This window comes from Coregonus clupeaformis, unplaced genomic scaffold, assembly GCF_020615455.1.
Source record: "Coregonus clupeaformis isolate EN_2021a unplaced genomic scaffold, ASM2061545v1 scaf0485, whole genome shotgun sequence".
Taxonomy (NCBI): Eukaryota; Metazoa; Chordata; class Actinopteri; order Salmoniformes; family Salmonidae; genus Coregonus; species Coregonus clupeaformis.
In genome coordinates, this window is record NW_025533940.1 from 199,618 (window position 1) to 212,757 (window position 13,140).

Below are 13,140 nucleotides of genomic sequence, written 5' to 3' on the forward strand. Positions count from 1 at the left end.
TCCTGTCCAGGGGGTGTACTGTACATCAAGCTGTCTCACTACAGAAACAGGAGATAGACTAGTGTCCTGTCCAGGGGGTGTACTGTACATCAAGCTGTCTCACTACAGAAACAGGAGATAGACTAGTGTCCTGTTCAGGGGGTGTACTGTACATCAAGCTGTCTCACTACAGAAACAGGAGATAGACTAGTGTCCTGTCCAGGGGGTGTCCTGTACATCAAGCTGTCTCACTACAGAAACAGGAGATAGACTAGTGTCCTGTCCAGGGGGTGTCCTGTACATCAAGCTGCCTCACTACAGAAACAGGAGATAGACTAGTGTCCTGTCCAGGGGGTGTCCTGTACATCAAGCTGTCTCACTACAGAAACAGGAGATAGACTAGTGTCCTGTCCAGGGGGTGTCCTGTACATCAAGCTGTCTCACTACAGAAACAGGAGAAAGACTAGTGTCCTGTCCAGGAGGTGTCCTGTACATCAAGCTGTCTCACTACAGAAACAGGAGATAGACTAGTGTCCTGTCCAGGGGGTGTCCTGTACATCAAGCTGTCTCACTACAGAAACAGGAGATAGACTAGTGTCCTGTCCAGGGGGTGTCCTGTACATCAAGCTGTCTCACTACAGAAACAGGAGATAGACTAGTGTCCTGTCCAGGGGGTGTCCTGTACATCAAGCTGTCTCACTACAGAAACAGGAGATAGACTAGTGTCCTGTCCAGGGGGTGTACTGTACATCAAGCTGTCTCACTACAGAAACAGGAGATAGACTAGTGTCCTGTCCAGGGGTGTACTGGTACATCAAGCTGTCTCACTACAGAAACAGGAGATAGACTAGTGTCCTGTCCAGGGGGTGTCCTGTACATCAAGCTGTCTCACTACAGAAACAGGAGATAGACTAGTGTCCTGTCCAGGGGGTGTACTGTACATCAAGCTGTCTCACTACAGAAACAGGAGATAGACTAGTGTCCTGTCCAGGGGGTGTACTGGTACATCAAGCTGTCTCACTACAGAAACAGGAGATAGACTAGTGTCCTGTCCAGGGGGTGTACTGGTACATCAAGCTGTCTCACTACAGAAACAGGAGATAGACTAGTGTCCTGTCCAGGGGGTGTACTGTACATCAAGCTGTCTCACTACAGAAACAGGAGATAGACTAGTGTCCTGTCCAGGGGGTGTACTGTACATCAAGCTGTCTCACTACAGAAACAGGAGATAGACTAGTGTCCTGTCCAGGGGGTGTACTGGTACATCAAGCTGTCTCACTACAGAAACAGGAGATAGACTAGTGTCCTGTCCAGGGGGTGTACTGGTACATCAAGCTGTCTCACTACAGAAACAGGAGATAGACTAGTGTCCTGTCCAGGGGGTGTACTGTACATCAAGCTGTCTCACTACAGAAACAGGGAGATAGACTAGTGTCCTGTCCAGGGGGTGTACTGTACATCAAGCTGTCTCACTACAGAAACAGGAGATAGACTAGTGTCCTGTCCAGGGGGTGTACTGTACATCAAGCTGTCTCACTACAGAAACAGGAGATAGACTAGTGTCCTGTCCAGGGGGTGTCCTGTACATCAAGCTGCCTCACTACAGAAACAGGAGATAGACTAGTGTCCTGTCCAGGGGGGTGTCCTGTACATCAAGCTGTCTCACTACAGAAACAGGAGATAGACTAGTGTCCTGTCCAGGGGGTGTACTGTACATCAAGCTGTCTCACTACAGAAACAGGAGATAGACTAGTGTCCTGTCCAGGGGGTGTACTGTACATCAAGCTGTCTCACTACAGAAACAGGAGATAGACTAGTGTCCTGTCCAGGGGGTGTACTGTACATCAAGCTGTCTCACTACAGAAACAGGAGATAGACTAGTGTCCTGTCCAGGGGTGTCCTGTACATCAAGCTGTCTCACTACAGAAACAGGAGATAGACTAGTGTCCTGTCCAGGGGGTGTCCTGTACATCAAGCTGTCTCACTACAGAAACAGGAGATAGACTAGTGTCCTGTCCAGGGGGTGTCCTGTACATCAAGCTGTCTCACTACAGAAACAGGAGATAGACTAGTGTCCTGTCCAGGGGGTGTACTGTACATCAAGCTGTCTCACTACAGAAACAGGAGATAGACTAGTGTCCTGTCCAGGGGGTGTACTGTACATCAAGCTGTCTCACTACAGAAACAGGAGATAGACTAGTGTCCTGTCCAGGGGGTGTACTGTACATCAAGCTGTCTCACTACAGAAACAGGAGATAGACTAGTGTCCTGTCCAGGGGGTGTCCTGTACATCAAGCTGTCTCACTACAGAAACAGGAGATAGACTAGTGTCCTGTCCAGGGGGTGTCCTGTACATCAAGCTGTCTCACTACAGAAACAGGAGATAGACTAGTGTCCTGTCCAGGGGGTGTCCTGTACATCAAGCTGTCTCACTACAGAAACAGGAGATAGACTAGTGTCCTGTCCAGGGGGTGTCCTGTACATCAAGCTGTCTCACTACAGAAACAGGAGATAGACTAGTGTCCTGTCCAGGGGGTGTACTGTACATCAAGCTGTCTCACTACAGAAACAGGAGATAGACTAGTGTCCTGTCCAGGGGGTGTCCTGTACATCAAGCTGTCTCACTACAGAAACAGGAGATAGACTAGTGTCCTGTCCAGGGGGTGTCCTGTACATCAAGCTGTCTCACTACAGAAACAGGAGATAGACTAGTGTCCTGTCCAGGGGGTGTCCTGTACATCAAGCTGTCTCACTACAGAAACAGGAGATAGACTAGTGTCCTGTCCAGGGGGTGTACTGTACATCAAGCTGTCTCACTACAGAAACAGGAGATAGACTAGTGTCCTGTCCAGGGGGTGTACTGTACATCAAGCTGTCTCACTACAGAAACAGGAGATAGACTAGTGTCCTGTCCAGGGGGTGTACTGTACATCCAGCTGTCTCACTACAGAAACAGGAGATAGACTAGTGTCCTGTCCAGGGGGTGTCCTGTACATCAAGCTGTCTCACTACAGAAACAGGAGATAGACTAGTGTCCTGTCCAGGGGGTGTCCTGTACATCAAGCTGTCTCACTACAGAAACAGGAGATAGACTAGTGTCCTGTCCAGGGGGTGTCCTGTACATCAAGCTGTCTCACTACAGAAACAGGAGATAGACTAGTGTCCTGTCCAGGGGTGTCCTGTACATCAAGCTGCCTCACTACAGAAACAGGAGATAGACTAGTGTCCTGTCCAGGAGGTGTCCTGTACATCAAGCTGCCTCACTACAGAAACAGGAGATAGACTAGTGTCCTGTCCAGGGGGTGTCCTGTACATCAAGCTGTCTCACTACAGAAACAGGAGATAGACTAGTGTCCTGTCCAGGAGGTGTCCTGTACATCAAGCTGTCTCACTACAGAAACAGGAGATAGACTAGTGTCCTGTCCAGGGGGTGTACTGTACATCAAGCTGTCTCACTACAGAAACAGGAGATAGACTAGTGTCCTGTCCAAGGGGTGTACTGTACATCAAGCTGTCTCACTACAGAAACAGGAGATAGACTAGTGTCCTGTCCAGGGGGTGTACTGTACATCAAGCTGTCTCACTACAGAAACAGGAGATAGACTAGTGTCCTGTCCAGGGGGTGTCCTGTACATCAAGCTGTCTCACTACAGAAACAGGAGATAGACTAGTGTCCTGTCCAGGGGGTGTCCTGTACATCAAGCTGTCTCACTACAGAAACAGGAGATAGACTAGTGTCCTGTCCAGGGGGGTGTCCTGTACATCAAGCTGTCTCACTACAGAAACAGGAGATAGACTAGTGTCCTGTCCAGGGGGTGTCCTGTACATCCAGCTGTCTGTATTGCAGTATTCCCACCAGGTCATTTGACATCACCTTCTTCTTCTGTTTATGTCGCGCCCGCTTGGCAGCCTTAGCACTGTTGGCCGGTTTGTGCTCTGAGGAGTTGATGAAGTCCAGCAGCTCGTCCACGTCTCGGTGGTCGATGGAGGTGGACACGGCCGGGTCAGAGTCCCGTCTCTGGGGAAGACACTCCTCCTTACGACGCGTCAGACGGGACCGGAGCTTCTCACGGATCTCTGTGTAGTTGCGGCTGGTCGGAGCCGCCGGGGGCTGGAGGGAAGAGAGGACATGATCAGAGGAGAGATTTTCATTTCAATAACTTGCTCCCTTCCTTTGCCATTGTTCACTCCCCTTCAGACATCTGAGAAGGCTGGACAGGAGGCAGAAACTAGTTGGGAGTTTACGCATATCCAGCCATCTCAGATTTAGGGGAAGGACGGCAGAATGGAGGGAGCGTCTTTGTGGATTGAAACCCAGACACAATCTGATTTCTCTTTTTGTTGTTGTATGTTCATTGACTAGAGAGAGACCAAGATGAAAGGTAGGAGAGAGAGAGTGCTGAAAGAGCAGTGGGTGGGATTCCAACCCATGCTGGCAGCAGTACATCTTACATGTGCTCCAGAGGCGGCTGCTTGGACTGCTAGACCACTCCCAGGTCACCGGATTTCACATTTAACAACCAATGGGGTTTACATTCGGCCCCAAAATGAACGCAATGTGGCCAAGTGAAAAGTGCTCCATAAATGCTATTACAATTACAAGCCATTACTAAGTGTGTCAAAGAGATGTACTGCGTTGTGTCAGAAGAATTCACAGTAGTCAAAAATTACTTTTGTCACTCAACGTTTATATTGTTCATGCTTTTAGTGCTATTTCAATAAATGATTAATTGTACCATCCTATACATTAGGGCTGAGAATTGCCAGGGACCTCACGATATCACGATTCTATATGTATTGCAATTCGATACTGCGATTTTATTGCGATTCGATGTTCCAAACATATTGCTCATGTCGTAGTAAATATTAAAATGTTATAGCTTGGTCTGACTAAAATCTTGTGCATGACCCATTTTAATGTTAGGAGCTTGTTTTCAATCAATGCTGTTCCTATGCAAGAACAATGGACAGAGCCAATATCTTCTCAAGGACAACTCCCACGCCACAGGCCACAATCTGGTTGCTCCCCACGAGACTTTCCTTTGAGAACATACACACATTCACACACACATCTCCATGCATACGCACACTCATCCTCATGCCTCACGAGTTACGCACACACACACACACTGCACTTCCTTCTACTGGTCAGAATGGGGCTTCTACTCTGGACAGAGCAGACCCGCCTCCTACGCCTCGGGAACCAATCAAGGGACTAGAAGAAGGACCCCTTCCTTTGTGTTGCATTGTATAAAGTAATGCTGAAAACTCTGTTTTTGATCCCTTTCAACTGTCTCGATAAGAGGCAACTGAATGGGTCCATGCATGTAGCTTGAGCAGTACCAGCTATCTCTGTTGTTTAATAAACTGCCTTTTGCTTAAACATATTCCTCTCCGTCTAGCGTCGTTGGTTCTGTACTTCCTCTCCTGTATGGTTTCACCAACACTCACCATATGTGAAGCGGCCTACGGGAACCCGTCGGGATGTCGCACCGACTAATTGTTGGGAAAATTGCCAAAATGTAACGAAAATCAGTTTTTGTGGAAATTGCGATTTTGGTTGTTTTGGATACTTTAAAACCTTTACTTTATTGCAATGTGAAAATATTTGTATGATTACTTAAGGAAAATAGTTCATTTAGAAGATTTTTTACATTAGCTAGCATGCCCAATGTGAAAAGTTAACAGTATGCTCTGGATTACCGCTAATCAAGGACTAGTTTACGATCGTCTGTCACCTCATCATGGATGGAGAGATGAGAGCATCTTCAACGAGGAACAAGCAAGGTTCGTTACGCAAGTCAGCTAGCTAGTGAAGTACACCACGTCATATACATCCGTGGGGCTGCTTCTCCTGGTCAAACTAAACAAGCATGGAAACGTCGCGTCGCAGAACATCATGAAAACACGGACTATCCTATTGCGCACCACTGTAGATGCCAACCATGGCTCACCTTTCTCCCTGCGCTTTGCAACCATAGAAGATGTCCACGTTTCACCAAGAGGAGGGGACATTGTACGTTAACTAAAAAAGAGGCATCCTAGCTCTGCTTTTTTGTTGTTGTTGAGCGCTCAAACTCATTTCTACCTCAAATTAGCCCTTTGGAAGTTGTTCTTGTTAAGCCCGTCACACAATGCATTAGTTAAACTTGATCAACTAAAAATTCAAGCCTTCACTACCTGCCTGTACTTTGTATTGTTCAAGGTAGGCTATAGCCAATGTTACTGGAATGACAGTACTATTGAAGAGAAGTTTAAAAAGACAAGCTGCTATAGCTAACATTAACCATACAGCTATTCTTCATCCCCGTATGCCACAAAACTAAATGAGCAAGTGAATGTTAATTCATTGAGGGAGAGACAGATAGGAAGAACAAACCCTTCTTTGTGTGTGTGTGTGTGTGTGTTTGAAAAACATTTAGGTCTCCATGACAACTGACTTTATTTGTAGACCCAAATAAATAAGACCGATAAAGTGCTGAAACATGCGTTTCTTCCCCTGAGGGTTAGATGGTGAAGGGAATGGGCAGGCTTGTGGATCTGGTTTCCAGAGCTGGATCCAAGGTGGTCGTCACCATGGGCCACTCAGCTAAGGTAAGAGGTAATGACCTAATAGTTTGTGTTTGTGTTAGTGATTTCTGTGTTAGTTTGTCAGAGAGTGTCAAATTAATTCATATCAATATGAATTAAATCCTTCTTTCCCCATTGCCAGCCGAGCCTTCAACAACACCAGGTCGCGGACAACACACCATACTACCATGTGACTTTATTTGCTTTTGCACAAATAGTACTGTACTATTTTAGATGTCTCTCTCTAGTTATTTATGTTTCGTGGTATTGTGTTGTAGTGTTGCATGACCAACTCATCTCTCATGCCATCCAGTGTTGTATTTAGCAAAATCAAAACAGATCCTTCTTTAATGTTTTTCATTTTTAAGGATTTGTTGTTGACGGTTCATAAATCGCACTGAAATGTATTATTTTCGCTCCAATTCAAATACAGTGCATTCAGAAAGTATTCAGACCCCTTGACTTTTTCCACTTTGTCACTTTACAGCCTTATTCTAAAATGGTTTAAATTGTTTCCCCCCCCGACCAATTTACACACAATTACCCATAATGACAAAGCGTTTGTAGAAATGTTAGCAAATTAAATATACATTTTTAAAAACTGAAATATCAGATTTACATAAATATTCAGACCCTTTACTCAGTACTTTGTTGAAGCACCTTTGGCAGCGATTACAGCCTTGAGTCTTCTTGGGTATGACGCTACAAGCTTGGCACACCTGTATTTGGGGAGTTTCTCCCATTCTTTGCAGATCCTCTTAAGCTCCGTCAGGTTGGATGGGGAGCATCGCTGCACAGCTATTTTCAGGTCTCTCCAGAGATGTTCGATCGGGTTCAAGTCCGGGCTCTGGCTGGGCCACTCAAGGACATTCAGAGACTTGTCCTGAAGCCACTTCTGCGTTGTCTTGGCTGTGTGCTTAGGGTTGTTGTCCTGTTGGAAGGTGAACCTTCGCTCCAGTCTGAGGTCCTGAGCGCTCTGGAGCAGGTTTTCATCAAGGATCTCTCTGTACTTTGCTCCGTTCAGTCTCCCAGTCCCTGCCGCTGAAAAACATCCCCACAGCATGATGCTGCCACCACCATGCTTCACCGTAGGGATGGTGCCAGGTTACCTCCAGATGTGACGCTTAGCATTCAGGCCACAGAGTTCAATCTTAGTTTCATCAGACCACAGAATCTTGTTTCTCATGGTCTGAGAGTCCTTTAGGTGCCTTTTGGCAAACTCCAAGGGGACTGTTATGCGCCTTTTACTGAGGAGTGGCTTCCGTCTGGCCACTCTACCATAAAGGCCTGATTGGTGGAGTGCTGCAGAGATAGTTGTCCTTCTGGAAGGTTCTCCCATCTCCACAGAGGAACTCTGGAGCTCTGTCAGAGTGACCATCGGGTTCTTGGTCACCTCCCTGCCAAAGGCCCTTCTCCCCCAATTGCTCAGTTTGGCCAGGCGGCCAGCTCTAGGAAGTGGTTCCAAACTTCTCTCATTTAAGAATTATGGAGGCCACTGTGTTCTTGGGGACCTTCAATGCTGCAGACATTTTTTGGTACCCTTCCCCAGATCTGTGCTTTGACACAATCCTGACTTGAACCTGTAAGGACAATTCCTTCGACCTCATGGCTTGGTTTTTGCTCTGAAATGCACTGTCAACTGTGGGATCTTATATAGACAGGTGTGTGCATTTACAAATCATGTCCAATCAATTGAATTTACCACAGGTGGACTCCAATCAAGTTGTAGAAACATCTCAAGGATGATCAACGGAAACAGGATGCACCTGAGCTCAATTTCAAGTCTCATAGCAAAGGGTCTGAATACTTATGTAAATAAGATATTTTTATTATCATTTATTTTATACGTCTGCAAAAATTTCTAAAAACCTGTTTTCACTTTGTCCTTATGGGGGTATTGTGTGTAGATTGATGAGGGAAAAACAATTTAATCCATTTTAGAATAAGGCTGTAACGAAACAAAATGTGGAAAAAGTCAAGGTGTCTGAAAACTTTCCGATAATGTATCTATTATTGTACAGTATAATAATTTGTTCTAGTAATTATTTTTAATGCAAACAATACCAGCAGTTGCGAAATAACAAGAGAGCCATGATAAAGCAAGTTTTGATCAGTCATGGAAATAAGTGTTGAAAACAAATTGGCTCAATATTTAAAAGATGAAGAACAAGTTATGAAAAATACTGGAGTTTTGGTGTAGATACAGACTAGCGCCGATATGTAACTGTATAATATCCAATATGTAACTGTATAATATCCAATATATATTTAAGTATAATATCCAATATATAACTGTATAATATCCGATATGTAACTGTATAATATCCAATATATAACTGTATAATATCCGATATGTAACTGTATAATATCCAATATATATTTAAGTATAATATCCAATATATAACTGTATAATATCCAATATGTAACTGTATAATATCCAATATATATTTAAGTATAATATCCAATATATAACTGTATAATATCCGATATGTAACTGTATAATATCCAATATATATTTAAGTATAATATCCAATATATAACTGTATAATATCCGATATGTAACTGTATAATATCCAATATATATTTAAGTATAATATCCAATATATAACTGTATAATATCCGATATGTAACTGTATAATATCCAATATATATTTAAGTATAATATCCAATATATAACTGTATAATATCCAATATGTAAATGTATCTATTCCCCCCTCCTGTACATACCGCCCCCCCCTCCTGTACATACCCCCTCCTGTACATACCCCCCCTCCCCTCCTGTACATACCCCCTCCCCTCCTGTACATACCCCCCTCCTGTACATACCGCGTCCCCCCTCCTCCTGTACATAACGCCCCCCTCCCCTCCTGTACATAACGCCCCCTCCTGTACATACACCCCCCTCCTGTACATACCGCGTCCCCCCTCCCCTCCTGTACATACGCCCCCTCCCTCCTGTACATACCGCCCCCTCCCTCCTGTACATACACACACCCCCGTACATACCGCGTCCCCCCTCCTGTACATACCGCCCCCCCTCCTGTACATACCGCGCCCCCCTATACATACCGCGTTGTGTCCGAAGAACTCACAGTAGCAGCAGTCACAGTACTTCCCATCCTTCTGGTTGTTTGAGGAGGAAGCACAGGAGCTCCTCTCAGAACTAGAGTCCTCATCCTCTCCCTCCTCCAGCTCCGACGGGGGGTGACACAACCCCCCCGCCCCGTTAGACAGCTTGTGTCCTTTACACGCCTGGTCCCTGGAGCATGGAGACAGGACGGGGACAACAGGTAGCACAGACAGATGGACAGACAGTGGAGACAGGATGGGGACAACAGGTAGCACAGACAGATGGACAGACAGTGGACACAGGATGGGGACAACAGGTAGCACAGACAGATGGACAGACAGTGGAGACAGGATGGGGACAACAGGTAGCACAGACAGATGGACAGACAGTGGACAACAGGTAGCACAGACAGATGGACAGACAGAGACAGAGAGAAACCATGTGATGACAGACAGAACCACGACCATGTCCTATCACTACTTGATTCCATCTGAAAGTATGTCTGTGTTCCAGTATCTCATGCAAATTTCAGTCCTGGCACGTTAGCGTGAAATGGGGCTGAAATCTACAACTGAATTAAAACAATGTCACTGCATTTGGCATACTCCCAAAAAAATAAACAGTAAGTGCTTATCAATTTAACCTGCTAAATAGTTTGGACATTTGGAGTACTTGTATTCGATTATTAGCAATCAAATACAAACCTTGACTTGAGTACTTGCGCCATCCCTACTAGATTCTATAATAAAACTCTCGTTTACTGCACATTCCATGAAACCATCAAACTATCTACGGAACACTACTGTAGAAACATCAAACTATCTACGGAACACTACTGTAGAAACATCAAACTATCTACGGAACACTACTGTAGAAACATCAAACTATCTACAGAACACTACTGTAGAAACATCAAACTATCTACGGAACACTACTGTAGAAACATCAAACTATCTACGGAACACTACTGTAGAAACATCAAACTATCTACGAAACACTACTGTAGAAACATCAAACTATCTACGGAACACTACTGTAGAAACATCAAACTATCTACGGAACACTACTGTAGAAACATCAAACTATCTACGGAACACTACTTTAGAAACATCAAACTATCTACGGAACACTACTGTAGAAACATCAAACTATCTACAGAACACTACTGTAGAAACATCAAACTATCTACGGAACACTACTGTAGAAACATCAAACTATCTACGGAACACTACTGTAGAAACATCAAACTATCATGGACCCGTCTGTAGAAACATCACTAAGGAAGTAGACACGTCACTTCATGAACACTTAGATAGACTCAACTATCTCATAAACACTAGATAGAAACACGTCATCATACACTACTGTAGAACCAACTGTCTCGGATCACTAGATAGACCACGTCTCAACAACTAGAAGACCCGTCTCATCACTAGATAGACCCGTCTCATCACTAGACAGACCCGTCTCATCACTAGATAGACTCGTCTCATCACTAGATAGACCCGTCTCATCACTAGATAGACCCGTCTCATCACTAGATAGACCCGTCTCATCACTAGATAGACCCGTCTCATCACTAGATAGACCCGTCTCATCACTAGATAGACCCGTCTCATCACTAGATAGACCCGTCTCATCACTAGATAGACCCGTCTCATCACTAGATAGACCCGTCTCATCACTAGATAGACCCGTCTCATCACTAGATAGACCCGTCTCATCACTAGATAGACCCGTCTCATCACTAGATAGACCCGTCTCATCACTAGATAGACCCGTCTCATCACTAGATAGACCCGTCTCATCACTAGATAGACCCGTCTCATCACTAGATAGACCCGTCTCATCACTAGATAGACCCGTCTCATCACTAGATAGTATCTATCACTACATTTTATGAACCTACATTGTTCTTCTCCATCAGATTCCTGTGAAACTATCTACCAAACTACCAACCTGCAGGCGCCAGCGCTCAGGTGTTGCCCAGCGCTCAGGTGTTGCCCAGCGGTCAGGTGTTGCCCAGCGGTCAGGTGTTGCCCAGCGGTCAGGTGTTGCCCAGCGGTCAGGTGTTGCCCAGAGGTCAGGTGTTGCCCAGAGGTCAGGTGTCCCACGTTGGAAGAGGGCAGTGCCCCCCCACTGTGGCCGTTGCAGGGGTGATTACAGCCCATCAGGGAGGGGCCCAGTTTGCTGTGCTGACCGTTCACAGGAGGAATGTGTGAGTTCTTACATGCCAAGGGCTTATGGAGGGCCCCTGTTGGGCAGTCAGTGCCACCCAGGGTCCCCAGCTTGGCCCCTGCCGGGGGGCCGTGGAGGTTTGGTACCAGCGGGGAGAAGGGAGCGGGAGCAGCGAGACTGGGAGAGGAGGAGGAGGAGGATGAGGAGACATGGCCGTGCTGCTGCCCTCCAGAGCTCTGCTTGAGGGGCAGGAGAGAGGAATGCTGAGAGGAGGAGAGGCCAGTGGGGCTGTTGGGGGGGACAGACAGGTCCGAGTGTTGGTGGTGGTCGCTGGGGTGGAACGCTTCGCCTGGAGGAGAGACAAAAGTGTTGAGTGGAATATTGGACAAACATAGTTGTGATTCCCAGTGGTTACATATCTCTGCTTCTCTCTAGAGGTGTAATCTATGGGCCATATCTCTGCTTCTCTCTAGAGGTGTAATCTATGGGCCATATCTCTGCTTCTCTCTAGAGGTGTAATCTATGGGCACAATCCTTCCTTGAGTTCTACGTGTGTATCCATTAATAATGCACTATTGTCAATGGGACATGTGAACAGTAATTCAAGTTAGACGCCGGTATGTCTTGAGTTCTCTGTGTCCTAAAAAGGGTGAGAAAAAAAGACCTCACCAGGCGGAGTTGGTCGTCGGCACATGGTCTTGAAGTGCTTGGGGGTGTTCTTACAGAGGTCCCCGGAGGTAGAGAGCGGGTTCCCGGGGGACGAACCACTGGAATTCTGGGAAGGGTGACTGTAGGGGCACACCTTGGCCCCAGGGGTTTTAGCAGATTTCCCAGGAGCCTCGTGAGAGCCTCGCTTCTCGTGACACGCTGGTCCCCCTGTTCCTATTGGACCAGAGGGAGGGAGGGAAGGAAGGAAGGAAGGAAGGAAGGAAGGAAGGAAGGAAGGAAGGAAGGAAGGAAGGAAGGAAGGAAGGAAGGAAGGGAGGAAGGGAGGGAGGGAGGAAGGAAGGGAGAAGGAATAAAGTTTTACTCAGAGTAACAGGTTGTGTTGCTGTTTCAAGGTAGCCAGTAGCTAGCTACACACGAGTACAGTTCCCTCAATTTTGTCAGTGTAAATGTCTGCAAATATTACCATCTTGTTAAAGTAAATTAATTGAAAACAAATAATGAATGTCTAAAGTAGTTTGCATCTGTGTACGACTTAACCTTGAGAGATCTGAGCAGAGAGAGAGAGGTGTGGGGTCAAGGTCATGGTGTGTGTGTGTGTGTTTACCTTGCTGTGGGAGAGAGGTGTGGGGTCAAGGTCATGGTGTGTGTGTGTGTGTGTGTTTACCTTGCTGTGC

At 46.0% G+C, this 13,140-nt stretch overlaps 1 protein-coding gene across 1 annotated transcript in view; it reads right to left on the reverse strand.

Moving 5' to 3' along the window:
* The window catches only part of LOC121559927 (protein FAM193B), a 32,582-nt gene that overhangs the window by 12,870 nt on the left and 6,572 nt on the right, over window positions 1-13,140 (reverse strand). The window contains exons 4-7 of the mRNA XM_041872954.2: window positions 12,467-12,679; window positions 11,579-12,146; window positions 9,619-9,808; window positions 3,854-4,090 (exon numbers count right to left, since the gene is read on the reverse strand). Of these exons, the coding sequence (XP_041728888.2) occupies window positions 3,854-4,090; window positions 9,619-9,808; window positions 11,579-12,146; window positions 12,467-12,679 (1,208 nt within the window). The remainder of the gene's footprint in view (window positions 1-3,853; window positions 4,091-9,618; window positions 9,809-11,578; window positions 12,147-12,466; window positions 12,680-13,140) is intronic.